Genomic DNA, 27,868 nt, shown 5'->3' on the forward strand with positions numbered 1-27,868 from the left:
ATGTCCTGTATGCCAGGCATAGATCTCCCCTCAAAACCCTGTAGGAGACAGGATACAGGGATAGAGCTTTAAGGTGGTCTGCATAGGGCATTTTACTCAAGCCCTGTATTCTTTTAGTGAGGAACCTCTGTGGGCATTCCAAGTGTTGGATACGCCTGGTTAGGTATGTCCCAAAGGGGGCATTGTACTCAATGATAGGTCTGATGAATGACGAATACAGTGGAACAATAATTTCCTTGGACTTAGATGCCATGCCTTTGTTTATAGGTTCCACAACATAGAATGATTTCCTCACTACTGTAGACACGTGATGGTCAAAGGCTAGATTACTATCTATGTGTGTGACTCCAAGTCCCTGACTACTGGGTGAACTCTAAGGGGTATGTTGTCAATATGATAGTTACCTGGGTTGGTTGACTTCCCAAAGGACACTATTATACATTTCTTGGAATTTAGTTTTAGTCCATGGCTTTAACACCAGTTGTTTGTCTGGTTCAGCTCCTCCTGAAGAACATTTGTGTCAGTGTGGGATTCAATGACAGCTCCTAATTTGTAATCATCTGCAAATTTAGTCAGCCAGAGACCACTGAGATTGGCCTTGACTTCAGAGACGTAACTGCCAAAAAGGAGCGGTCCAAGGACTGATCCCTGAGGGACTCCACTTGTGACTGGCCTCTTTGTAGAGGTGGACTCCCAGTTCTAACTTCCTGGATCCTGCCTGTGAGCCAGTTGGCTATCCACCGGGTGACATACGAGCTTGTACCCACCCTCTTGAGTTTGTCAACAATGCCCAAGTGGGGTATTGTGTCAAATGCTTTGGACAGGTCAATGTAGGCAGTGTAAACTACTTTGCCCTCATCCATTGCTTTGGTGACATTCTCAAAGAAGTCCACCAGGCTGAGTCGGTATGGTCTGCCTTTGACAAAACCAAACTGGGTTGGTCCAGTGTCTGGAAGTTTACTATATCACTACTGATCATTTCCATGAGAATTCTTTCCATGGCTTTACATATAAGATTAGTGAGACTTATGGGTCTGTAGTTTCCAGGGTCTGTAGATGACCCACCTTTGTGCAGAGGGATGTCTGTTTCTGTCTCCATTCATAAGGCATGGAGCCTGTTTGGAGGCTATAGTTAAATAACAATTCCAGAGAGCCTGATAGGTCATGTTTCATGCTATTTAGAAGGCATCCTGGGATATTGTCTGGGCCCATTGATGCAGTGTTCTTCACCTCAGAGACAGCAATAAAGACCTGTTCCTTAGTGATAGCAGAAGGTGTTATATTTGATGGTATTTCCTGAGGAAAGGTTAAAGGGAGAGAGGGGTAAAGTTGGAGCTAAATTTATTGACCAGTAGGTTTGCTATATCTTATGGCTCAGTATAGGTGGCTTCATTTACAATGAGTTCTGCACACAATTGTGTATTGCAAACATAGCTAATGAATGCCTTGTGGTTGCTCTTGGCCTGGGCGGCCAAATTCACCTCAAATTTAGCTTTGGTAGACTTTATTTGTCCTCTGAGTTGTTTGTTTAGTTTGATTAGAGTGCTTTTATCCTGCTGGGTGCTGCACCTCCTAATTTTTGACATGATTTTCTTCCTCCTGTTACACAGCCTATTGATTTTGTGATTCCACCAGGGTGGCTTGTTTTTTGAGTTAGTTCTGTACTTCTTCCTGGTAGGTACAGCTGCCTCTAGGCAGCTATTAACATGCTGGTACACAGTTTCTTTGAACAGTTCTGCATTGGTAGCAGTGTTCTCAGGGTTTATGGGGGCTTTAAATTTTGCCAGGTTATCACTTAGTAGGATTGGTCACTCTAAATTGGCCCTAGGTGTGAGTGCTTGTGTGTGTGTGCCTTCTGTGGAAGGTTGGGCGCTGGGCTGGCAACTCAACACCATAAAACTCCACTGCCAATCATGAGCGGATAGGTGATCCACTGTGGCGACCCCTAACCGGGAAAAGCCGAAAGAAGAAGAAGAAGCAGGAGGTTAGCCTTAGAGTAGTTCCTGAATATTCTAGATTTAGCTGGAGATCTAGGTTTTATTTTTTCTTCAAAATAGACCATTTTGTGGTCTAACCTTACAAGGGAAGACATTACAGTAGTGGGTGTGCATCACTCTCCCATATTAGTGAAGACCAGATCCAGTATGGCTGCACCCCTGGTTGGTGTATTGTGAATCTGGTTCAGGGAGTTTGTGTTTACAAACTCCAGAAACCTAGTTAATAATTGGGTAATTAAAGTCACCCATGTATATGGTATTGTGTTGGATGGTTAGTGTTTCTAATAAGTATAAATACATGGTGTGGGTTTCCTGGGTCATAGAGGGGGACCTATAGCTGGCAAGGAAGTGATACTGGATTTTGCCTATGGTAATTTGAACATGGAGCGGCTCAAGTGCATTGTCCCATATAAAGGTATTACTGTTCAGTGCTAGGAGTCTAAACAAAAAAGCTGGTAAAGCTCTATCAGCTGGTTTTCAATCAATTGTAATGGCTATTCAATGTAAAAACAGATTAGTGAAATCTAAGAATTTCGGTCCTGCACAGCTGCTAAAGATGACATGCTCAATCTTTCATCTTTATGAGATACTAACAGAAGGTGTCTGCCTATTGCAGGAAGGGGCAGATTCTGATTTTTGTGCCACTGGAAATCAATTCATTCATTGCAACTGCTCTTCTTAGCTCTGTTTCTTGTTCAGTCTATGCAAAAACTATTAGTAATATTCCTTGCATAATCCGATTTGTTCACAAAATGTAAAAGTCCTATAATAGAATATTTCTTCATTTGTCCAACCAGTTTACTTGACATTATAGAACAGCAGAAGTTCACATTATCAACAGTGAAATGGGTCTGGTTATCAGCTATTTCAGTGTCTGGGAAGATGCATGAAGTGACTTTTCTGATCTGTAAAACACTGGTGGACACTACAGAAATAAAATCTGTATCCCTGACTGATCAAAGTGATGTTAAAATGTTGTGAACTCAAACTAAATGGGCTGAAATTTGGCTTTAACATTGTGGGCCATGAAATTACAGGCTGCACGGACAATTGTGTGCTCACCCTGGCAAAATGTAAAGTAGTTGCTTTAAAAATTTGTGAAACTAGAAAAGACAGATCAAATTAAAGGAGGGTTACAAGAGACGGGGACTGGATCTCTCCTAGAAGACAAATTATCAAAAAACATTGAATTTTCTTACAGAAGTTCTGTTAGTCATAGAAAGAGCCCTATAAGTCACTAAGACTACACCAGAGCTTGGCAAATACTGAAAAAATAATACTGAAACTACTTAATTTTGTAGACAAAGAGCTTCCTCCAAAAAAAAACAAAATAAAAGGAAAGCCTTTTGCTAATGGGATGTGAGAGATGTCTCTTTTAGGACTTGTCAGCTGAGAACACCCAAAATAGGAAAGCCTTCACTGAGGTCCAGCATCGGTGCTGGAGGAAAAACCTACTTATGGCCTTTAGGTACCCTACTAGCCCGGTGATAAAATGGCAAAACTAGAACTATCAGGTCCAGACACCAGACAAAATTTTGCTTTTTTTATAGTCTAGTTTATCAGAAGAATCACAGAGTATCCTGTTTGGAAGCAGTCAAGCCTCCTGGACTACACCAACATGTCCTATGGAGTGGTCAAAGAAACTCAATGGGCTGTAGTAATTTGATATGTTGGTCAACTCTGATGATCTTATTGCCCAACAAGTGCAATCAGTGGGGACAACCTTTGGGGGAGACAAAAAGCAATTCCCCCAGACCTGCTTAGGAAAGCACTTTCAAGTCATCTGCTGCAGGTGCATACAAACAACTCCTTCACAGTTTTGCCTGATAAATCTTCCAGCTCAGGGTATCTTCATGTTGACAGGCAGTGATTTCACACAAACACCCCAGTTGCAGGGATCACTGAATTCATAAAACAAATCTCACTGAGTCAAAACAGGAAAGCTGCGCAACATGAAGAGACTTCTACTCTGACTGCCACTTTAAATTGCAGGGTCGTCTTACATGAAGCCACCATTTATTGGTCTTTTTCTAGTAAATGTCTCCCAAGAAATGTTTGCATAAAATCTTCTGTCCATCCTGTGCACATTTCTGCTACGCACGATGCGTGCTCCGATCATAACGGGTGTACCGATCACTCCAGGATACACATTGGCTTTAGACTCTTTGTCTCTTCTTTTACAAGAGTTGGCTGCTTTAAATTCTAATTTTGTTGTTGACTTTATCTTGTACTGTTACCCACAATTCTTTCTTAACTGCTTCAGACTACTGAAAGATATTTGAAGGGTGCAACTTGCACCTTGTTTGGCACTTATAGGTCTACCATACTGCTTTAAAACAGAGGTCAAACATTTTACAGTTACCCTCCTACATATTGAGGACACTGTTAGCCTATCATCCGTACCTTTTACTTGGACTGGGTAGTCATTTTGACAGCATTAGATGTCTCAACACTCTCCATAAACAAGATGTTTTATAGATATTTTTATATAAATGCAGAGTACCTGTCATCCTAATCAAGAAACTAAAATAGCCTGTTGATATTCCAGATGTCTTTTTTGAACCTTAACATCTGTAGCCTGACACTCCGCAAAGCATGATTTTTTTTCCTTTCATCTGTAGCAGGATAGGGTTGCCAGTTTTAGGCCATTGTAGTGTCAGGAAGAGCTTGGGCTTTAGCCAAGGATTCCATACCAACAGGTCAACTAGTACTAGGCTAGAGTATGCAGTCCCAACTTGGAAACTCTGCTTCCTTCTTCAAAATACTGGATGGCTTTATTTCAAGAAACTCTCCAATAATATTAGGGTGAGGATTATAATGTATTTCAGGATTTAGTTATAAACAGAAACTTCCCTTCAGCACAATGGAAAATGAAGGCTCAGGAGGTTTTTCTGCAGCTAATGATATGTGACATTACAAGCTCTCCCAAAAAGGGGAGAACACATTTTCCTCTCCTTCTGTGGTTCTCCACTGAACTGCCTATTAATATCAGATAGTCTGGTAGGAATGGCTGGCTCATTACAAACTGTCTCTGACTGGTCATGTCATTGACCTTTGTACCCTTTTTCCCCCACCCTGTACTAATATGGATGACATGTACAGGAAAGACCCACTCATACTGAAAGATGAAAAATCTCATGATTTCTTAATCAGCTACGTAGAAGACTTTATTACTATTAATCTGCCTTGAAAGCATGCCCAGTTCCCCTTGGTGGGACAGTCTGAAGCTTGTGTGTAGGAATTTGTGCTCAATGATGAAAGCTGCATTGCTACGGAGAGCAGAGCAATGCTAAAGGGGTTGGAACTATTCATAGTGAGCATGTGCTATGTAGGTAAACCCCCCCCGTAGAAACAAAGAAGTTATATGAGACTGCAGAAGCATCTGAAGAGACCCAGATGACTTACTGAAAGAATGAGCTTACCTACATTTACAAAAGGCAGACACTATGGCGTGGGCTTCTTGTAGTAAATCAGGGAAATGTTTAGTGTGTAGGCTAAGGCAGAGAATGAATATTAGGGGAATGTTAGAGATTACTAAAAGGGAAAGCCCCACAGTTATAAAGCCTTTTGACATTAGCTCGTCTTTTCTACATTTTCCTGTTGGCTCTATATTTCCTCATAACTGTTTCAGTAGAAATCCATGCCTGAACATCCCAGGTAGTACCTGGTAGTCGCTTCCTCAAACTATACATATGAGAAGACAAATACTTGTTTACCCCAATCAGCAACACAGAAGTCCTCAAATCTATTTTACAAGCTGCCAAAACGAATGCACCATGACAATGTGGCATCGGTTCTAAGATTTATAAATGACTAAAGAATCAGTTAATGCCAGCTGACTTATTCTATTGCAGCAGTCATGACAAAGGTAGCATCCATAGCTTAAAAAAATATTTGTTACTGTTCTGTTTAAGTTGGGAAAGTATGATATGTCTAATTATCACCTTATTTATCTTGTAAATGTAGAATAAAAAATAAAATCTAAAATATTAGGTCAGCATCTGCAGCCATCCTCCACAAGTTATTCCTTTTCTAGAAGGCCTTCTGAAGACCATGTTGAACACTGATCACCTAACATCTCTAACTACACTATTCCAAGCTCTGCAGACTGACACCATACCAGCAATAGCCCATAGGCATTAACTCTGAGAAAGTATCCGATTTGGTCCACTGTGATTATGTACAGTAATGAGAACATGTGATTTCCCTTCCTCAAAAGTAAAAGCATGAGACCAAGACTTAGTGATTTATTGAGAAACAATTAAACAAAAATCACCGGTGCTTATATGCACGTTAAGTACTTTCATCTCACACAACTCTTGACTTTTTCAGAACTACAATATATGCTGCATAAAATACTTCAAATAAAGAAATGAAAGACTGACATGTCATGCATTTATCCATTAAAATCATTTATGTTGTTTTTGTTTTTCTGTATCTAGTTAAGTTATTTATTTGTGTATTTATTTATTTATTCTTTATCGGCTGTGGGGGTGAGCTGGTTCATAGACCCTTTTCAACCATGACCCAGTTGTAAAAAACACAGATATACAAGCAAAATATGCAAATAAGATATTGTAAAGATTATACATGTAAACAAAATTAGGTTATACAACTTTCACATAGACTAACATCTTTTGGTGTTCAACAGTTTAAAACCATTTAAATTATTAATGATTTATCTAAATGCACTATACCTGTACAGAAAAATTCCTAGAGAAGAGAAATTGGAGTCAGGAGATGAAACAGAAGTGTAGTCTGAGAGATGAATAGAGAGTAGAAAGTTCTGGAAGAAGCACATAAAGTAGAGGAAGCATTAGTAATCAGTGTAGTTAGTACAGTCATATATGGACTGGAGTAGAAAATATTGGTCAGTATATTTAATTACTGCTTTTTTAAAATATTTGATTGGATGAATTCATAAGGTGATTCTTTCAATTTTTTTTTTTTTTTTTTTTTTTTTTTTTTATGGAACTCATTTCTCTTTCTTGTTTTTTATGTCAATCCTGGCACTGTACAAGCCTATGGTTTCCTCTGTATTAACTAGTACCAGTATGTCATGTCTTCCCCCCCAAGAAAGGGAACCCATCTGGATGCCTCCATCTCCTCCTGGTTGAACCACTTTCATTGGCTTAATCCTCCACCACCACCTGTATAGGTATAGGTGAAGTATCAAAGTGTGTACATATCTTTACCAGAAGTACTACTACTGAAGTGTGTGTGTCAGATTCCATACACTAGATTGAAGATTCACTACTTCGAAATAGTGTATGGAATGTACACTGCAGCGAAAGTTCACTTAATCAAAAGTGCACTTACGTGAAGGGGATAGCTTACCATGATCCGTGCCCTAACCCTAAGGACGGTGACGACTGCAGCGCAGTGAAGGACATAGCAATGTCCTCCACTATGGTGCAATAGTCACGAACCTTAGGGCTAGGGCATGGGTTAGGGTAAGGGGATAGCTTTACTAACTATCCCCTTACCCTATCCCATGTCCTAACCCTAAGGACCGTGAGTATCTCTCCATAGTGGAGGACATAGCTTGTTTTTTGATGTCCTCCACTGTGCTGCGGTACTTTCGGTGAAGTGCACTTTCGCGGAAGTTCACTTTCGTTAAAGTGAACTTTTGCGTAAGTGAGGCTTCCTATTACAAGTTCGAAGTTGTGAACTTTCGTTCTTGTAATAGGAATCCGTGTGTGTCACATGACCACACTTTGTGAGTCAGTCTGAAGTAAAGCTTCATTATGTTATTTATGCTGTCATTCATCTTGACAATACCTTTGTATTTATGTGTATAAACAATACATGGTGTCAAAATTAAACTTACTTTATACTGTAAGCTCTTTTTCTGCTCCACTGTTTTGAGGCATTTTGAACAGTTTCCACGTTTTTGAAGGTTCACCAATGAAGCTTCCACGATATAATTATATACACGCATAACTTTTTTGGTACTTACGTATTATCGCAACCAGATTGTTCAGTTCAAGAGCGGCCTTTTTACACTCGTTTCTCGGGGCAAGAAATATGGTCAGACTGTGTAGTGAAGTGTGTGTATGTCACAGAAGTGTGTTCTTTTACTTGGAGGTTACAACTGGGTTAATTTGAACCAGAGAAGACGCGTCTGTAGGATTTCCCCAGTTCTGCAAAAGAGCATTCTCCCAGGACCTATGTCTTCATATGCAGACACAGGCAGTGGTTAAGTTGGTAACACTTCCAAATTCCTTTACCTTTCCATTGATACTTCTCTGTTGTTTCTTGTTTCTGCCCCCTCCCCTCCCCCGTTACAGCCAAATATCTGTTTTCTGCTGAAACCCCTCTGGATTTAACTGATTTTGTGCATATTCAAGCCCCACACTGATGTTCGTAAGTACACATTCTGTTACATGACGCCAAGTAATATGAAAACACAGAGCTGCAAATTATAGGTGTGGAATAGCTGTAAATATTTTAAAATGTAGGCAGACACAGTAAGAGTACAATGATTTTCCAAATCAGTGTCACTGTCAACAGGTAACGAAGCCTTAACAGAAAGTGTTGCAAGCATTTCACAACGTTTCAAACTCTTTACTGTGACTGTTGAAGTTGCTAAACAGGAGCAGGAGTTGAGCCCATAATACGCAAGTACCCTTTTTTTTTTTAAATCAAAAGATCATTCTTCGTCTTCTCTTTTGGTTGCTCCCATTAGGGGTCGCCACAGCAGATCATCTGTTTCCATTTCTTCCTGTCCTCTGCATTTTGCTCTGTCACACCAACCACCTGCATGTCCTCTCTCACCACATCCATAAACCTTATCTTAGGCCTTCCTCTTTTCCTCTTACCTGGCAGCTCCATTCTTAGCATCCTTTTCCCAATATACTCTGCATCCCTCCTCAGCACATGTCCAAACCAACGCAATCTCGCCTCTCTGACTTTGTCTCCAAACCTTCCAACCTGGGCTGACCCTCTAATATACTGATTCCTAATCCTGTCTATCCTTGTCACACCCAGTGCAAATCTTAACATCTTTAACTCTGCCACGTCCAACTCTGACTCCTGCCTTTTTGTCAATGCCACTGTCTCCAACACATATAACATAGCTGGTCTCACTACCTTCTTGTAGACCTTCCCTTTCACTCTTACTGGTACCCGTCTGTCACAAATCACTCCTGACACCCTTCTCTACCCACTCCATCCTGCCTGTACTCTCTTTTTCACCTCTCTTCCACACTCACCATTACTCTGAACTGTCACTCCCACTGCAGACTTCACCACTGTCACACTACCGTCGTACATATCCTGTACCACTTTTACATACTTCTCTGCCACTCCTGACTCCCTCATACAATACCACAACTCCTCTGTAGGCACCCTATCATATGCTTTCTCCAAGCCCACAAAGACACAATACAACTCCTTCTGACCTTCTCTAGATTTCTGCATCAACACTCTCAGAGCAAACCAAAATCAAACGATCATTAAATGTCTATTTTTTCACATTTTCATGTTAATCTCACAGGAACAACTTCCAAACTGAAACATATCAAATTCCACATCTTCAACAACATTTCTTCAACATTTTTTACTCTAAATGTCTTCACTATAACGACCAGCAACTTTGATGCTTCATGGAGACTTTATAGAATGTTTGGATTTAAAAATGTCAGCTGTTTCTCAGTGCAAGTGGACCTATCCAAAAAAAAAAAAAAACCATAAAGCAGTGTAACGTTCTTTCATGTCACAGTGAAAATGTAATTAAGATACTTAAAACTTTTAACCTTAAGGAGGAAGAGAGAGGTAAGACTTCTGTCTTGAAAATTATGTTTAATGAATACCGTAAGCCAAAAAGAAGCTATCATAAGTAAATTTATATTTCACTAGGAGTCAAGGGGTTCAGCAGTCAGTTGATATCTCTGTAACTGAACTGTTGCATGGAACACAGCCCATGAGTCTAAAGACATGTATGATTTAAGCAATAATCGACGACGTGGTGTGGTATATTGTAGATTTGCCCACGGTTGGTGTGGTTTAATCACAAGGGCTAAGCTCGAGTGATTAAATAAAGCCAACCATGGGTAAATTTCAATGCACCACAACCATGGAGTCGGTTATTGCTATTATACAATGGCATTATTTAAGAAAAAAATACTTACTTTCCTTAAATAATGAAATAATGTCTTTGTATAATGGCACCGTACTGTCCTTCCGCAGCTGGTGGTATCCTGCTGCCTTGTTTTGATGTACTGCGCGTGCGTATGGGACTTGTATTCCCATGCATACCTAGTACATCAATGCTTTAAAAAGGAAGCAATGAAGAAAAGAAAGTCTCTGTTGCTCCATTTTTGTTTTTTTTTTTTGTTTGTTTGTTTGTTTTTATTTAAAAAAAGCTACTTTAGGGGTAGGAAAGAGAGACAGACTGGAGGAAATGCAAAGTTAATCAGGTACGTGTCTTTTAGATTTAAGTAACGTACCTGATTTCCTTTGTATTTCCTCCTTGTTGCCTCTCTGCTATGTCCAGAGTCTGGACTATAGATTTTTTTTTTAATTTTTGTAAAAAAAAAATAAAAATTATGGAATATACGAATGGAAAGAAGTCCGGGTAACTGGACCTTTTTCCGTTGGTATATTCTGGGATTTACAACAGGCACGCTGGTTGGGCTGGCCAATCAGCATGCTCGTTTTTGAATATTAATGGCCAGTCATTGTATAATTCTTGATAAGAGATAGTATGTGGAGTTAGAAATCATCAGGTCAGAGGCAGCTTGTCGCTTGCTCACCTGACACTGGAGAAAGCAGTTGATATAAATGTATAAAGAGTTACAGATTGAAAGCATGATTAAGGAGTTAAAAGTATGTAAAACTATAATTTATTTATTTTATTATTTATTTTATTTATTTATGTTTGCTAAGTGAGTAGGTGAGATGGTCAGTTGATTCTTTCAGCCATGACTTGTGCTGAAGAACAGAGTAGTCCGCTCATTTAATCCCCCTCTTAATAATGTTATTTTAACTTTTGAAAAAAATGTGTGCATTTGACATTCAATTAGTTGCAAAAAGAAATGAGTTTGACTATTCGAATGTTACAGAATATGAGAATGTTTTAATACATGAATTAACTGGTGATGGTGATATCAGGGTAATGAAACCTGACAAGGGGGGGAGGGGTGGTGGTGATGAACTCAGTTGATTATCAATACCAAGTTAATGCACTACTTTTTACTGAGAGATATAGTGAAGTTTCACGAAATGAAATCAATGTCGCATTCCATAGGATTGATTTGTTATTAGAAGATATGTTGTTACAAGATGAAATTTCTAAGAATGATTATGATTTTATGCTAAATGAAAAACCTGCATTAGCAAGTATATTAAATATTCCGAAAATACATAAAGGTCTTGACAACCCCCCTTTAGACCAATAGTTGATGGTTGTAGGTCAAAAGCATACTCTATTGCTCAATGGATAGATAACCATGTCAAGAAGGGTATTTCAAATAATATTAATATTTTAAAGGATGCTTGGCAATTTTTGGAGAAGTTAAATACTATCCCATATTGTAGTACTGGAATTTTTGTAACCATGGATGTTCATGACCTTTTTTCTGTAATACCACAAGATGCGGGTTTATCTTGGTTTCAACAAGAACTTTTCTACAGGTACAATGAGTAACACCCTGGTAAATGCTTGTGTAACTCTAATGGAGGTTGTTCTTCTTCTTTCGGCTTTTCCTGGTTAGGAGTCGCCACAGCGGAACTCTGGTCCGCTAATGATTGGCAGTAGATTTTTACGGTGCCGAGGTGCCAGCTCGACGCCCAACCTTCAACGAAGGCATGCCCATTCACACATGTCTTTCAAACGCCACTCAACTACAGGGAGGACATGTAGACTCCACACAGAAGGCGCTTCAGCCGAGAATCGAACGGGAGAACCTCTTGCTGTGAGGCAACAACGCTACTGCTGCACCACCACGGCTTCAACTCTAATGGAGGTATTTTATATATTTTGAAGGCCAAACATATAGACAGACCACTGGTGTGGCAATGGGGGCTGCATGTGCCCCCAGATTTGAAAATCATGTTATGGCCCAGTGGGAGTCAGAATATATCTTGCATAGTGAATTTTCCACTTGTTGGTCCTTATACATCAAATTTCTGGATGATGTTTTCATTTATTGGATTAGTACAGAAGAAAAACTAAAAGAGTTTTTGGTTTATGTAAATAATACTGTAGGATTTTTTAAGTTTTCTTCTGAACATCATGTAGATAAAATTTCCTTTCCTGATGTGGAGGTAGGAAAAGATTATAATAATCAATGTTTCTATTCTAATTTATATAGAAAACCTACATTTTCAAACACTTATTTACACTATTCCAGCTGGCACCCTAGACATCAAAAGAAGGCTGTGGTCAAGGGTCAACTGGTACGTGTTCTAAAAAAGAACATTTTTTAATAGAAGCCAATAAAGTGGGGGATATGTTTAGAAGAAGAGATTACCCTGAAGATTTATTTAACAGGGTGTATTATGAAGTAAAAATGAAGAGATAATGTTTTTTACGTACCTGTTATGAGACAACAAAGAACAGAAATTGTTGGTAGAGATTCAGTAAATGGGAATAAAAACTATACACTTAGTTTCATCACTACCTTTAATTTGGATAGTTCAATAATATTTGAGAGTATTTGTAAAAATTGGGTTGTGTTTTTGAAGGATGATGACATGATGCAAAAATTAGGTCCAAGACCAATAGTGGTATATAGGAAGGATAGATCCCTTAAGACGAGACTAGAAAGGAAAATACAGAGCACTGATAATGGAGCTTGTTCTGGTACAAAAAATGTGGGCCTTGTTCCACATGCTCCTATATAAATTCTACAAATACTTTTTACATAAGAAAGTAGAAATATAATGTGAGGGGGTGTCATTCATGTAATACATCTAATGTGGTCTATTTAGTACAGTGTAACCATTGTCCAGCTTTTTATGTTGGAAAAACCAGTAGACCATTTAAAAAGTGCATTTATGAACATATTTCAGATATTAGGAACAAAAAGTCCACTAATGCACTTTATAGACATGCGGACAGGTTCATTACTCATAGTTTTAATTTTCTGATTATTACACAAGTTAAGAAAGATATGCAAAGGTGGATTATGGATGAAAATATAGATAGATGTGAGTTGAGATGGCAAATAATTTTAAATGCCTACGACCACCCCATGTTGAACGACAGTTGTTCCATTACCCCCTTATTAAAGCTTATGCATTACGGCATAACGTGACCTAGATCTCACACATATTTTATATTTCATAATTTCATAATATTATATTTGAATTATGTGACACTTGAAGTTTGAATATTTTTTTAAAGTTAGTAATTTATATTAATTTATACTATTAAGTGTATATGACTTTAATTGCTGCTAAACTAATTAACAATATCATGTGACTTGTAATAGGGGTATATATTTGGAGTTTTTTTAGTATGCACTTGTTGTTCTGATGAAGTTTTAACGAAAGTGCTCAACAACTGGTAATAAATTGTGTTTTTACATTTCTCCTGGTTCTGGTTCCTCTGGGAGTTATTTTCAACTGTGTTCTTAGCAATGTACTTCTTACACAATGAGTATAAAACAGTTTTTTTGTATGATGCATCCAGTATACAGGCAGAATCCATAGGAACAAAACAAATATTTTATGTGTAAGATAAAAGTAAAGTGCACAGGATATATACACATAGAAGTCCAAATGTAAGGTAAAGGCTGGGAGTGAAAAAGAGGTCAGAGTGAATCGAAGAAGTTTCAAGAGTATTTAAAAAATTATTTATTTATTTATTTAGATTTGTTTAGGGGAAAGTCCGACTGAGCTAGAAGCCCATTTTCAGTGGAGGCCTGGGGAGAAAAACTCCACAGAAATATAAGAAAAATACAATAATTAGATAGTACAATAGTATACATACAGTAAGAGGCAGAATGCATATCTTCTAGGTAGCGTATACATAGTAGTATTCAGTACAGTTTTCTAGTAGATACAAGTTCAAAAAGAAAAACAAGCATTTCAGTGAAGATCACTGTGAGAAAGATAAAATTAGTACTGTGTAGATATTAAGTAATTGTTATGAGCTAATACAATTTCCTTTATATATATATTTATTTTTGAGTGGTAATAAACACTGAGGAGAGGGAGAAAATGAAAAAGCATGGGCAGCGTGTTGACAGAGTTATAGATATCTTGTCAGTCAAGTTTGGCACAGGTGCAATGCCAGTTCTTGGATAGATGTTCAAATAGTAGTTGTTTAAAACTGGTAGATTCAGGTGTATTTTGGAGAGTTTGGGGTAGAGAGTTCCATAGCTTGGCTATTTGATTTGAGGATTGGGCTTCAACATGAGTGTTGTTAGCTTTGTTTACTGTGAGGAAGTTTCTGTCTGCAGATCTTAGACTTCGTAGGCATAAGTAGGGAACAAGTTCCTCAATGTCAGGATGGAAGATGATACTGTGTGTGAATTTCAGTTGGTAGAGATGGAAAAGGTTAGGTAGCTTGAGCCAATTTGATTTATGTAGAGCAATATAATGGTGGGATTGGTGGGGAAGGTTGGCTGCAAAGCGGGTTATTTTGTTGTAACAAGTTTCCAATTTGGCTAAGTCTGATTTTTTTTAAGTTGGTAAAGAGGGGGAAAGCATATAGGACTGTATAGAGGAGGAAGGTTATGGATATGGCTAGTTTGGTATTGTCAGTGAGGAATGGCTAGCTTCTGTACAGTGAGCCACCTCATCAAGAAGGGCTTTTCATCCAGAAAAAAGGAGGTCATTGTCCCACTGTACTCATCCCTCATTAGACCCATTATAGAATACAACGCCCCATTTGGTATGTACCTCTCAAGACATCTGCAACAACTGGAAAGGCCTCAGAAATACCTCACTAAAAGAATCACAGGCCTAAAGCAGATGCCCTACGCTGACCGCCTTAAAAAACTCCAGCTATACTCTGTCGCATATCGTCTACTCAGAGGCGATCTCTGCTTAACATACAAGGCCATGTCAAACCCAGAGCTGTTGGACATGCTACACTTAAAGAAATCCCAATCCCTCAGAGCTACACACTCCAGGGATCTAAACTTTGTCATCACAATAAACAAAACATGTTGGAGGGATAGGTTCCTGACCCAGAGACTCCCCAGACTCTGGAATAGATTGCCCATACATGTCAAGCAGAGTGCCTCTTTGGACCTCTTCAAGAGGAACCTTGACAATTGGATGGGAGAAAGGAAATTCACCCCAGGGATCACGTCAGTCGCCCTGCTAGACAGGGGTCCAGGAAAGTAAATAATGTGGGAAGAAATAGCCAGGTAATTGTTATGGCTAGGCTTGTATAGGCCCTAGGGCTGATAGCCTAGTACCAACCTATGAACCTATGAACCTATGATGTGAATTTTCTTAATTGTGATGGCTATGTGTTGGTCAAGTCTGAATTTACTGTCGATTGTCATGTCAAGGAGTTTTGTATGCTCAACTGGTTGGATATTGCATTGTTTGCAGAGAGAATGGTGAAAGGAAGTGTGGTTGGTGAATGTTTGCTGCTGGTAAATAGCATTAATTGTGTCTTTTTGGAGTTGAGGATTAGTTGTGATTTACTTAGGTATGTTTCTATATCATTAAAACTTATTGGGCTACCATTTGGAGGTCCGGTAAGGTGTCTGCTGAGCAGATTAATGTTGCATCATCTGCATACTGAACTACTTTAGCATGTGTTGCGGATGAGGCTAGATTATTGGAGAAGATGGTGAAAAGAAGGGGTCCTAGTATGGACCCTTGGGGGGGCTCCAACTGAGACAGGCAGAAGTGGTAGAAGTTCGGATTTCCATCTTACTGCTTGTTGTCTGTCAGAAAGATAGCTTAGGAACCAGGAGAGGGAAGTCTTTGCTAGGTTTAGTGAGGCAACAGTACTAAGGACTTTCTGATGGGAGACAGTGTCAAACGCTTTTGACATGTATAGAAAGATTGATGCTACTTGCTGGATTGAATTTCTCAGCTGGTTGATGGTGTTAGAGAAATTAATTAGGGCTTTGGTTGTGCTGTGTTTTGGTCTGAAACCATGTTTTGAGAGAGAGAGAGAGAGAGAGAGAGAGAGAGAGAGCCAGAGAGAGAGAGAGAGAGAGAGAGAGAGAGAGAGAGAGAGAGAGAGAGAGAGAGAGAGAGAGAGAGAGCGCCAGAGAGAGAGAGAGAGAGAGAGAGAGAGAGAGAGAGAGAGAGAGAGAGAGAGAGAGAGAGAGAGAGAGAGAGAGACAGAGAGAGAGACAGGGAGAGAGAGAGAGAGAGAGAGAGAGAGAGAGAGAGAGAGAGAGAGAGATAAGGGTGTGAGATAACAGGTGTTGTAGTAATTGAGTGTGGATACATTTTTCCAGAATTTTGACACAGGGGGAAAGGATGGCTATGGGTCTCTAATCGTTTAATTCTGATGTTCCTCCTTTATTTAAAGGGGTGATATAGGCAATTTTCCATAATTTTGAGACATATTGTTCTGCTATAGACCTATTTACTAGAATGGAGATAGGCACAGCTATGGCATCAGCTGAAAGTTTGAGGTACTCACTGGGGAGTTGGTCAGCTGCTAAGGAAGAAGGTTTCATTTTTTTCAGCATTGTTTTTATGGTGTTAGTTGGGACAGGTTTGAGGTCAAAAGAGTTGTTAGTTTCCACATTAGGTGGAAGAGATGGTGGCGTAGAATTGTGCCCTGTAACTAAGGAGAGAATGGTGTTAATAAAATAGGTATTGATTTGTGAGGTAATACTCATACTTTGGTTATCAATTGTTGGTTCTGGGATTGTAGCTTTACCTGGGTGGAGGAGCGAGTTAATTGCTTGCCAGAATTTTGTGGGACTGTTTTCATATTTGTTTTGCATAAATATATAATAATTTTTTTTGTCTAGTTTGAGTTGTTTTTTCTGTGATTGCAGAGCTGCTGGTATGCTAGCAGAGTTTTATTGCCTTTTGTTTTCTGGTATTAAAACCAGGTTTTGTCCCTTAGTTTTTGAAGACTAATGGTTTCTTTTGATATCCAGGGCAATCTCTTACTTTTAACACGACATGCACGAGTTGGTGCTAAACTATTTAGAATAGCTAGAAATGTGTCATTAAAATATGTTACAGCTTGGTCAAGTTCGAGATGATGGAGTGGTGTCCAGTTGCATTTATTCAGCATGTCTAAGAACCCTTCGTTGGAGAAGTTTTTATTTCATATGACTTTGTAAACTATGGTTCTGGGTGGGTTCAGCTGATGACAGATTAAGTAGGTAGGTCTATGGCCACTTTAATTATTTGGAAGGCATCCAGAAAAATAATTGTGGGTGGTATTGTTAATAAATGATCAGTTTAGGATAGATTCCCTTTTGCTATGTTTATCCATTCGAGTGGGAAACTGGATTATTTGGGAGAAACCATGTAGATTTACGAAGGTGGAGGGGTTATCACCAGTGCAAGTGTTCCAGTCTAAGTTGAAGTCACTTGTGATAATGGTTTCATGGGTGTGGGTTGAGGCTGTCCAGGATATGAGTTCCTCAATGGCAGTGGGGAGTATTGTTGGGAGGTACGTAAGTTGCTATTATGGCAATATTTTTCTTTGGGTTGATTCTGAGCCGTGTTGCTAGGACTTCAAAGTTGTTATCGTAAGGGTATTTGATGGGTAGGTAGTCTATGCTTAGGTTATCTTTGTAGAAGATTGCAACCCCACCACTCTTCTTACTGATCCTGCCTAACCTGTGTATGCTATAACCTTTTGGGAGAATGTCTGGGTCTCTTATATGGGGTTTTAGCCATGTTTCTGTTGCTATAAGAATGTCTGGTGAGTATTGTGCAATGACTAGATGAAAGTCTGTGATTTTGTTAAGTAGGCTTCTAAGGTTCATGTTAAGAATGAGAAGGTCTGTGGTTTTAATGTGAGGAAGGGGTAGAATGGTAGCCGTGATGGTGTGTTGTGTAGTATGTGGCCCGGGATTGGGGTGTATATCACCAATACAGAGAATCTGTGGTAATATACACGGTGGTCCAGGATTGGGGTGTACATCACCACTACGGAGAATCTGTGGTAATATACATGGTGGCCCAGGATTGGGGTGTATGTCACCAATACAAAGAATCTGTGATAATATACATGGTGGTCCAGGATTGGGGTGTACATCACCACTACGGAGAATCTGTGGTAATATACATGGTGGCCCAGGATTGGGGTGTATGTCACCAATACAGAGAATCTGTGGTAATATACATGGTGGCCCAGGATTGGGGTGTATGTCACCAATACAGAGAATCTGTGGTAATATACATGGTGGTCCAGGATTGGGGTGTACATCACCACTACGGAGAATCTGTGGTAATATACACGGTGGTCCAGGATTGGGGTGTACATCACCACTACGGAGAATCTGTGGTAATATACATGGTGGCCCAGGATTGGGGTGTATGTCACCAATACAGAGAATCTGTGGTAATATACATGGTGGCCCAGGATTGGGGTGTACATCACCACTACGGAGAATCTGTGGTAATATACATGGTGGCCCAGGATTGGGGTGTACATCACCAATACAGAGAATCTGTGGTAATATACATGGTGGCCCAGGATTGGGGTGTACATCACCAATACAGAGAATCTGTGGTAATATACATGGTGGCCCAGGATTGGGGTGTACATCACCACTACGGAGAATCTGTGATAATATACATGGTGGCCCAGGATTGGGGTGTACATCACCACTACGGAGAATCTGTGGTAATATACATGGTGGCCCAGGATTGGGGTGTACATCACCACTACGGAGAATCTGTGGTAATATACATGGTGGCCCAGGATTGGGGTGTACATCACCAATACAGAGAATCTGTGGTAATATACATGGTGGCCCAGGATTGGGGTGTACATCACCACTACGGAGAATCTGTGGTAATATACATGGTGGCCCAGGATTGGGGTGTACATCACCACTACGGAGAATCTGTGATAATATACATGCATGTTTGTGTGACAATTTGGAGAGTATGTGAAGGGGTTTGCTGAAGTGGTTAGTGGTATTGCTGGCAACCACATGTTTGAAGTGGAAGTATGCAATAGGTGTGTGATTGTAGAGTTGGGAGGAAATGGCAAGGTAGGAGAGTGAGGAGTGGATGGTATTAGTATAATATAGTGTGGGGATATGGACATGTTGTATCTGTAGGTGAGTGTAGGATGTGAGATTGTATGCTGATAGCAGTAGGGTAAAGAGTGCGGCCAGGAGAAAGAGCATGGTGAGTATTCTTTTTAAATGTTAGGTTATCTGGATGGTGTGATGAAGATGTGAGGACAGAGGGGTGTTGGCGTAGTGTGGTGGGAGTAGAGTGATTAAGGACAGTTGCAATTAAGTTGTGTGAGGGGGTGGAGGAATGTTAAAAATAGTGTATTGGTTAATTGAAGTGTGATTGGCAGATGGAGGGTGATCTTTGATTGGGGGAAGTTGGGGAGTGGTTAATGTTGGTATAAGGTAGGAGTATAAGCAGATAATTGCATAAATACTACTTGTACGGCCTTGGTGTGTAAGTAAAACAAAGGAAGGCAAATCTGTCTGGAGACAAAATACACCAAGTAAATGGTACTAACCTTACTTTACAAGTATTCAATATGGAGGCAGATGTATTGGGGATAAGATACAGCAAGTATATTGCTAGTTGTGAGAGATGAAGCTATAGTTGCCTCTGGGGGGGTTGTCCTTGCAGGTGTGCACGCTGGCCAAAACAATGTTTAAAAATATCTAGTAGAAGTAATAAATTTGCTATATAAAGAAATGTAAATAAGCAGTCACAATGTTTAAAACATAACTACTAAGAACTAAATCTGCTAATAACAAGAACTGTAAACATCCAGTCACCTGTGCAGACTTGTCTGGTAGGTATCCTTATTAAAAAGTCTTATTTTTGGCTTGCAATAACTGTAGGGGGAAACTGGACCGTAGCGGTGGTTTTATTTGGCAACGTTGCAGTTGCGGGGGAGGGGGGGGACCGAGCTGCGATGATACAGGCAGAAATCACTTATGACCACTTGACATTCAAGATGGCAGCTAGTAATATATGAGGGCATTATCCAGTTCAGACATTAAAGACATAGTGGCAACAACGCCTGATGTCAAGTTCTGCTGTGTAATTCATGCTAACCAATGGTTCTGGCAAATTTAAGATAGATATAGCTAGTTCCAAGCTGTGTACAATATTATACCTCTTAATAGATAGAGGTTTCTAAGGTTATGGTTTGGAATCTCACCAGCCCCAGAATTGTTCTAGAGAGCTGTAGATTACATTATTGAAAAGCTAGATAGTATAATCAACATAATGGTCGATGTTCTTATCAAAGAGGGCTACCAATTTGGAATATGACTTAAGTTTAGATGAAACTGCTAAATAGATTAAGACAAAGATGACTGAGATGAACACAAGTATGTGTCAAATCTGTGTATCTTCTCTCAAGTACATTAAACATGAATTGCATTCAAAAGCATTTAAACCTGATGCTTACAAAGTCAAACAAATTGAGAACACATGCATGACACTACTCGAGTAAGATATACCATGGTTTTGGCCAGTGGAGCAAGTGAAACATTCAGAAATGCTTACGCATCTGGTCACTCTGGCATCTTCATTTAAATTCTCTGATTTTTCAAAAATTTCTGCTCTGTAGCTAAACGCTTACAAGTTTTTGGTGTAGCATTATTGCAGAATGGTTGAAAAAAGAACATATGAATCAACACCTGTAAGTAATGCTCAAATGGACTGTGCTCAATTAGAAAAGGTGATGTTAGCCACAGATTTTAGTTGTCAAAGGTTTCATGGCTATACCAATGGTAAAAGAATCAAAACAAAAATCACTTCAGAGAATGTTCTAGAAATGTTTACTCGTGGCATCTGACAAACTTCATACAATGTTGTTGTGTTTGCAAAGAAATCACCTATAACTTCATTACAAAGTTGGCAAATAAATGAGTTTAGCTAATACCCCAAAGAGAAATATATCATTCAGTTGAGAAGATGTGAAAGTGTTACAGTTGGTTTCTCAGTCAGCTTTGTCTGCTGAGAAGCTAGAAGACATTTCACCATGTCCTAGCAGAGTTGGTCAGTTTTTCATTGCAGAGTTGGTGATGGAGAAAAGCTAAGGAGGTTGTGGTGTCATTTATGCCGCAAAGGACTTTTTTAAAATCTATCCCATCTATCCTCTGCATGCTGCGTGAAGTATGCACATGGTTATTACAAAAGGATTGTCCCCACCTATGTGGCAATGCATTTCTCAATTGGCTAGCCAATTTTATTATTCACTGATATCTGTGAACCACCAGCTATGAATCTATACAATAGCAGTGATACAGGTTTGCTCCAGGATACCCCACCACCCTTATTTGTGAGACATATGCGACCAGTAATACATCTTATCATTTTTCCAATCAGTTTTTTTTACCCTGGCAGGTGATCAAACGCAGATACACTTGGCTGCACTCAAGACCTCATCTCTTTGTGCCCCAAGGCTGATTTTGTATGCAGTTTCCAAAGAGTAAGTTCATCTTGCCCCATGCATTTATTTCTTTCTTGAACTACTTCACCAGGTAATGACTGCAATCATATTTTATCAGCTTCCACCACCCAGTTCTGATTCTAATGACTTTCTCACAATTTTGAAGCTAAAGGACAAATTTCTGACCTGAATATCTCAGTCTGTACTGCCCCCCCCAATCATTTCATCAAATAATTTTCTCATCTCCTATTTTATGTAAAAATGTGGTAACAGGTACTTAGCATAATCTTTATATATTTAAGACCTGCAGTGGTAACTGCTTACAACTTGTAATTCCATCTTAGAGCAGACACACTGTGCTTTTACCAAATCGTAAGTGATTTTGTTGTTAGTTTTTAAGTGAATACAGTAGTTGCTGTATGTGACCCGTCACTTATGTGACTAAATAATGGTTTCTTATGCTGCTACTCTGTCTGGAATGTTCATTTCCAGTTTTCTAGAAATTTGATTGTTATTGTCGCAAGGTTAAATCAATTGTTCTGTTTTCAAGTTCATTTTATTGCTCAGGCTGAATTAACAAATCTGCAAAAAAAAAAAAATTCAGGAGCATACTCTATGCCTCTTGATGTTCCTCTTATTGCTAAGAAAAGGGGCGCTAAACAGAAATGTGAGACCTGTGTTAGGGATATGCTAAAGTGCAATCATGAGAATGTGATTTATTCAGAACTGTGTGCTGCATTTAAGTGAGTGAAAATATTTTGAGGGAGTGAAAAGCTCAGAACTGAGGTGCCTTAGCGCATTCCTCTTACAATAAGGCACACTGATCTTGGCTTGGTTGGTGTATGCAAGTTTCAGGGGTGTGGGACCACAGATCCCATGGGGGGTGCAGGGGGCTCATGCACAGTGATGTTCACTGTCTGATGTCATGGTCAGCAATTGAAATTTGTGATCATGTTTGTTAGTGGTCACTACTGAATCTCTCTCTCCCTCTCTCTCTCTTGCTCTCTCCTTCTCTCTCTCTTTTGTCACATATCCCTGAAAACATCCTCCTTTTGAATCACAGATTGCCTGCTCTACCTCTGTTTGTGACAGTTTTCTTCCCCATCATTGGTTTCCTTTTAATGAATTTAAAAAAATGGATGGCCCATGAAGTTTGCACCAGAAGCTTACCCTTCTCTGCTATATGTAATGAATGATAACGGTATATGTGCTAAGCAGTTAAAGCAGGAGTAAAATTACATCCTAGCACCTAACTAAGGGATGGCATAAACATTTTCTGACTTTTAAAAAAAATACGTCTGTATACTGGCTGAAAAGACAGCCTTAAGTATTTATGCATTTTATTCTGTTATACTGGCTTACACCATATTTATTTAATTTATTTGTTCATTACCTGAACAAACCCCACTAGGTACAAACTTAATTTCAGGGGTACCTGGGAGTATTCTCTGGTTTAGTCACTTGCTTATAAAACCATTTGTATTTTATTTTTATTTATCCTCTGTAGAACAGGTTACTCCCACAAGGCTAGTGACCTCTTTTCAGGGGAGAACTGAAATGCTATTTATACCACTAGGGAAAATTTGTCTAGGACTTCTGGAAACTTCCCTTACTCTTTTCGGTACATACCTTGAGATCTTTTACATCCACCTGAGCTACCACCAACTAAAATAGATAGGAGCTTAGTTTAATGTCTCATCAGAACGCTGGCACACTCCAGAGTGCAGCACTTTTCCTCCCCTTATGATGCACTACAGTGTCAACTATTCATCTGCCTGGTATGGGAGTAGAACCCACAACCTTCTACAGCAAAGACAAGTGGGCTACCTGTTGCCCCACTGCCACTACTAATGGCATATAACCACTTAGCTGTAACATTTGGCAAAAAGAAGCAGTCATTCAGTCAAGTCGATAAATAGATAAAATTAAATGGATAAAGTTAATAACTAAAGTATGTCAGTGTAGTTAACATTCTAGAATTAATAAATGCTTATCTTTCACATCAGATTTATAATGAAACTACAGCAGTTAAACTCAGAGTTTAAGGGTAAGAGTTGCTAACAAGCTTTCTTCTATACTTGAGGTCCTTAGCCACCATTTCCAAAATTGTAAGAGTAAATCACATGCAAAACATTTTTCCTGGGTCACCACTATAAAGAAGCACGTATCCCTCGTAGTCTTACTCAAAAAATTCCAGTTTCCTCAAAGCTGTCTAAAAAAGGTAGCACAAGGGGGCCAGGATGAAGAGGCCACTCTTGGGTGGTATGATAATAGTGATGGGGAACCTGACATCAGTTTATTGTTTTATGTGGAACCAGAAAGTTCTCCCTGTGACTGTACAGATTTATCAGTATTGTCTTGTTTTCCTCAATATTCAAAAGATGCACCGGTTGGTTGGCTGCCGTAATTGTTCCTGTGATGCAAGCCTTAACTTGTAAGGATCTGTAGAGTTGGCTCATTTACCCCATCAAGAAAGGAGAGTCTTGGCTACACAAGGGGGAAGGAGTCAATATGACAAAGGCCATTGGCATGACAGGTGTTAAAAGAGAGAACACAGTGGCTGTTTTCAGATATTTCTGCATAGGCTGCGATATAAAAAATGAAGAGGAAGATTCAGACAGCAGCATTACACAGAGTATTATTAATGACAGCAGAAAACGTTTGGAATGAAGTGACAATGAGGATAAATTCATAAAGCAGTTTTATAAGAGAATGGCACCAGATATACTGAAGCAGTATTGGTAAAGGGCATCATAAATAACACAGGTATTGTTACAGACCTAGTACATTCAGGTGAAAGGTCACAACAGTCTATAATTACTATTAATGACATGGTCATATACTAACATGTTGTGGGCAGTAATATTATCACCAGGGTAATATGCCACACAGAGCTTATCTGGCATACATGGCCCTAGTATAGTTAAAACCATTATGAGAAATGTAATGCACATGAAAATCAGTTATAAACACTGACATGAACACATCACAGTTCTTAATAGTAGTGGCAGGTGATTTCTGCAGTCCTTAAAACTGCACTGGGAAATCTTATCAACAACTTTTCAGTGAAGAAAGCTTACCTCATATGAGGTTTGCAAACTCAGAGCAGGTTAAGTAACAAAAGCTTGACTGCCACGATTGCTCTACATTTCAGCATTTCTACAGCTGTCAGTCACACAACTCCCAAAGAATGCTAGTCATTTTTGAGTGCTAGCTTATTCATTTGCTCCCTGAGGCACCATCATTACAATTCAGAGCAAAGAGGATGAGATTATGCTGATTAGTGCTTAGTTTAGTGCGACACAGTTTAGATGGGGAGCCGGGCCCCTCAGTACACTGAATGAGAGCCACTGTATGCTTCTTGATTCATTTGATGTAGCCCTAAGACAGCACCTGCACCTCCCACTTCTGCTCCTCAGACGTCAAGCTTACGCAGGCAAGGCAATAGCTTATGATTTCTGCATCTCATTCGGCAGCCTTTCTCTTGCCATCTCTCAATAGCTTGTTCTACCACTACAGCTGGCTGTTCATTTGATTACACTCTCAGCTGGAAGCTTTAGCGCTGGACACCAAATTCGGCTTTTCTTTGTGAGTGAAGAGACTAGTCACTGTTAACCTTTACCAATGTTAGAACTAATAGAGGGTAAGTTGTAAACATTGGTTATTTCCTAGTTTAAGACAGCAGTAGCTTTAAACTGCTAATCATGACTTCCTTATGTGCGATGTAGCCTTTTGTATTGACACAATTCATTTGCCCTTTTCCACAAAGTGTTTTGCAAATGGGGTCTTTTTTTGGTTTAATGTACATAGAACTACTAAAATGACATTTTTTTACTTAATAAGAAAGACAGAGATACTTGCTAATGTTGGTTTAAAATATGCAAATGCTTTTATACAGTGGATGAGACATTGAAATGCTTCAGTTTAAAAAGAAACAAACTGATTTTGATTTTGGAATGGATTAGTTAGAAGTTAATTATAAAGTCAGTATACCATTCTGCTCAACTAAAAACAGAATGCTGACAAAGCGTTAAAATTCAAATAATCAGATCCTGCAAGTACTCAACAGCAAGTGGGAATGAATGAATGAACGAATGAATGAATGAATGAATGAAATTAATGAATGGATGAGAGAATGAAGCATAACTTGCTAAATCAGCAGAATAATATAGACTACAATAAGGGCATTAATGTAATTAGATATATTTAAATTACTGCAAATTGACTTAAATGACAATGACTTGCAGAAAGAAATAGTGGGGCTTTTCTTGATATATGTAAATATGTAATGCACGATTTCTTTAACCTATTTATATTTTACTGAACATTTTAGCATTAATTTTATTAAACTGATTTTTTTTGCATTCAGTCTAAAAATTAAATCTATTTATACTTCCAAAACACACATACACACGCACACATACACATATACAGGCACACAAAGGGAAAACATGGTTTTCCATTCTCTTACTGAAGGGGTTCTGAATAAAAATGTTTAAAATTATAATGTGTTCTGTGGTCATTGTATTTCTAGGCTTTGAGATCACAAATGTTAATATTTACAGTACAATAATTTTTAAGATGTACATTTTGGAGCAAACATTTTCATTTTCACAATTTGGTATGTGTGCAAACATATGTCAGTTAAGGACAGATAACTTAATTCCCTGCAAATTTATTTCTGCCAAAACTGAATGTCATCATGTACATGTGCTTACGGTACTGTGTACAAAATTATTAAATCCACTTAAAAACCAGTTTAAAGTATTTTGTTGTGCACGTTGATGTATTTTACTTCAAGAGCTGTTTTTTCTTTTGCTTTTCCAGTCAATGGGACCCCAGGAAGCCAGCTGTCTACGCCTCGTTCTGGAAAATCACCAAGCCCCTCTCCAACCAGCCCGGGAAGCCTGCGTAAACAGCGGGTAAGGAATCCATTGGGTGAGCTGAAAGAAACAGTGATACATGTCCTAGCATAACCCTGCTTGAACGTGGTCCTGGTCCTATAAGTGTATGTTAGATACTTTGCTTGTTTTCCATAGTAGGGGATTTTTAGAGTATACAGTCCTTAAGTATTATGGCAAAGACTCTGCATTATCTTAGGATAGCAGAGTTAATATAACTATTTAGGACAATTTAAATATTTGAAATGCCTCTGAATTTGAAGACACGATTTGAAGCTGGAGTAGATATGTAAGTATTTCATAGACCCATTGAACCATGTCATATGACTATATTGTTCCTTTGCCTGTATTTTCTTTTTTGTATTTTACTGTAGTACCCAGGAGAAAAAGCATATGTAGTGGAATGTGAAATACAGACATGTTTTAATGGCCTTTATGGAATGACTATGGGTCACTTTCAAGTCGTCCAAGATCAAACTCATTACAGCAGACTTATTTGTGAATTTACACGTTCATTACATTACTTTAGTTGCTTCTGTTAGCGGCAGTCATCAGAAGTGCTTGCAAGAACATTTGAGGACATCTTTACCTTAGCAACCGAACGCATCACAATGACAGAGATCACACTGAGTATTCTGACTCAGACCATAGAATAAAAAGCAAAATGAATGTGTACACGTGGACATTACCCCTTGGAAAGGCACGTTGCCATAAGTATGCTTGTACTATTTCTAATTACATTTACTCAGTTTTACAGTATATTTAATCCAGAAAGAACATATCAGACTAGTCTTTAACTGAATGACCTGATATTGTGCGTTTGAGAGTGTATATGGATGTGTATTTATCACTGCTAACTTAAAGATATGTATGTCTGTGTGTGTGTGTGTGTGTGTGTGTGTGTATGTCTGTGTGTGTGTGTGTGTGTGTGTGTGTGTGTGTGTGTGTGTGTGTGTGTGTGTGTGTGTGTGTGTGTGTACCTCACTGCTGTCACTGCTAACTGAATGGGATTTGCGTGTGTGTGTGTGTGTGTGTGTGTGTGTGTGTGTGTGTGTGTGTGTGTGTTTATATGTATGCATGTATGTATCACAGATGTCACTCTTAACTGAATGGGATATGTGTGTGTGTGTATATATACACATACAAAATTTTCTGAAAATGCCTAAAAAATGCAAGTCTGGCTTATTGTATTGTGTTAGCAATTTATATATATATATATATATATATATATATATATATATATATATATATGTAAATGTGTGTGTGTGTGTGCGCGCGTGTGTGTGTGTGTACAGTATTTTAAAGCTATAATTGGTAAATACAGTAAAATAGCAAGCAAAATATTTTTCACTTATTTAAATATCATGAAAACAAAAATGCCAGCATTGATTTAGTGTCATATAATGGCTTCTGCCTTTCATCTCAATAACTCCGCATCTCCAAAAAGCAGTTGATTAGTTGCAGTTTCA

General features: G+C 38.9%; 1 protein-coding gene across 5 annotated transcripts in view; it reads left to right on the forward strand.

Annotated features, from left to right (window-relative positions):
- Window positions 1–27,868, forward strand: part of DCLK1 (doublecortin like kinase 1) — a 2,564,464-nt gene that overhangs the window by 2,105,104 nt on the left and 431,492 nt on the right. For all 5 annotated transcript variants that reach the window (XM_044073374.1, XM_044073373.1, XM_044073375.1 and 2 more), the window contains exon 6: window positions 26,326–26,420. In XM_044073374.1, the coding sequence (XP_043929309.1) occupies window positions 26,326–26,420 (95 nt within the window). The remainder of the gene's footprint in view (window positions 1–26,325; window positions 26,421–27,868) is intronic.

This window comes from Protopterus annectens, chromosome 5.part1 (genome assembly GCF_019279795.1).
Source record: "Protopterus annectens isolate FY-2018-M chromosome 5.part1, PAN1.0, whole genome shotgun sequence".
NCBI classification, from domain to species: Eukaryota; Metazoa; Chordata; order Ceratodontiformes; family Protopteridae; genus Protopterus; species Protopterus annectens.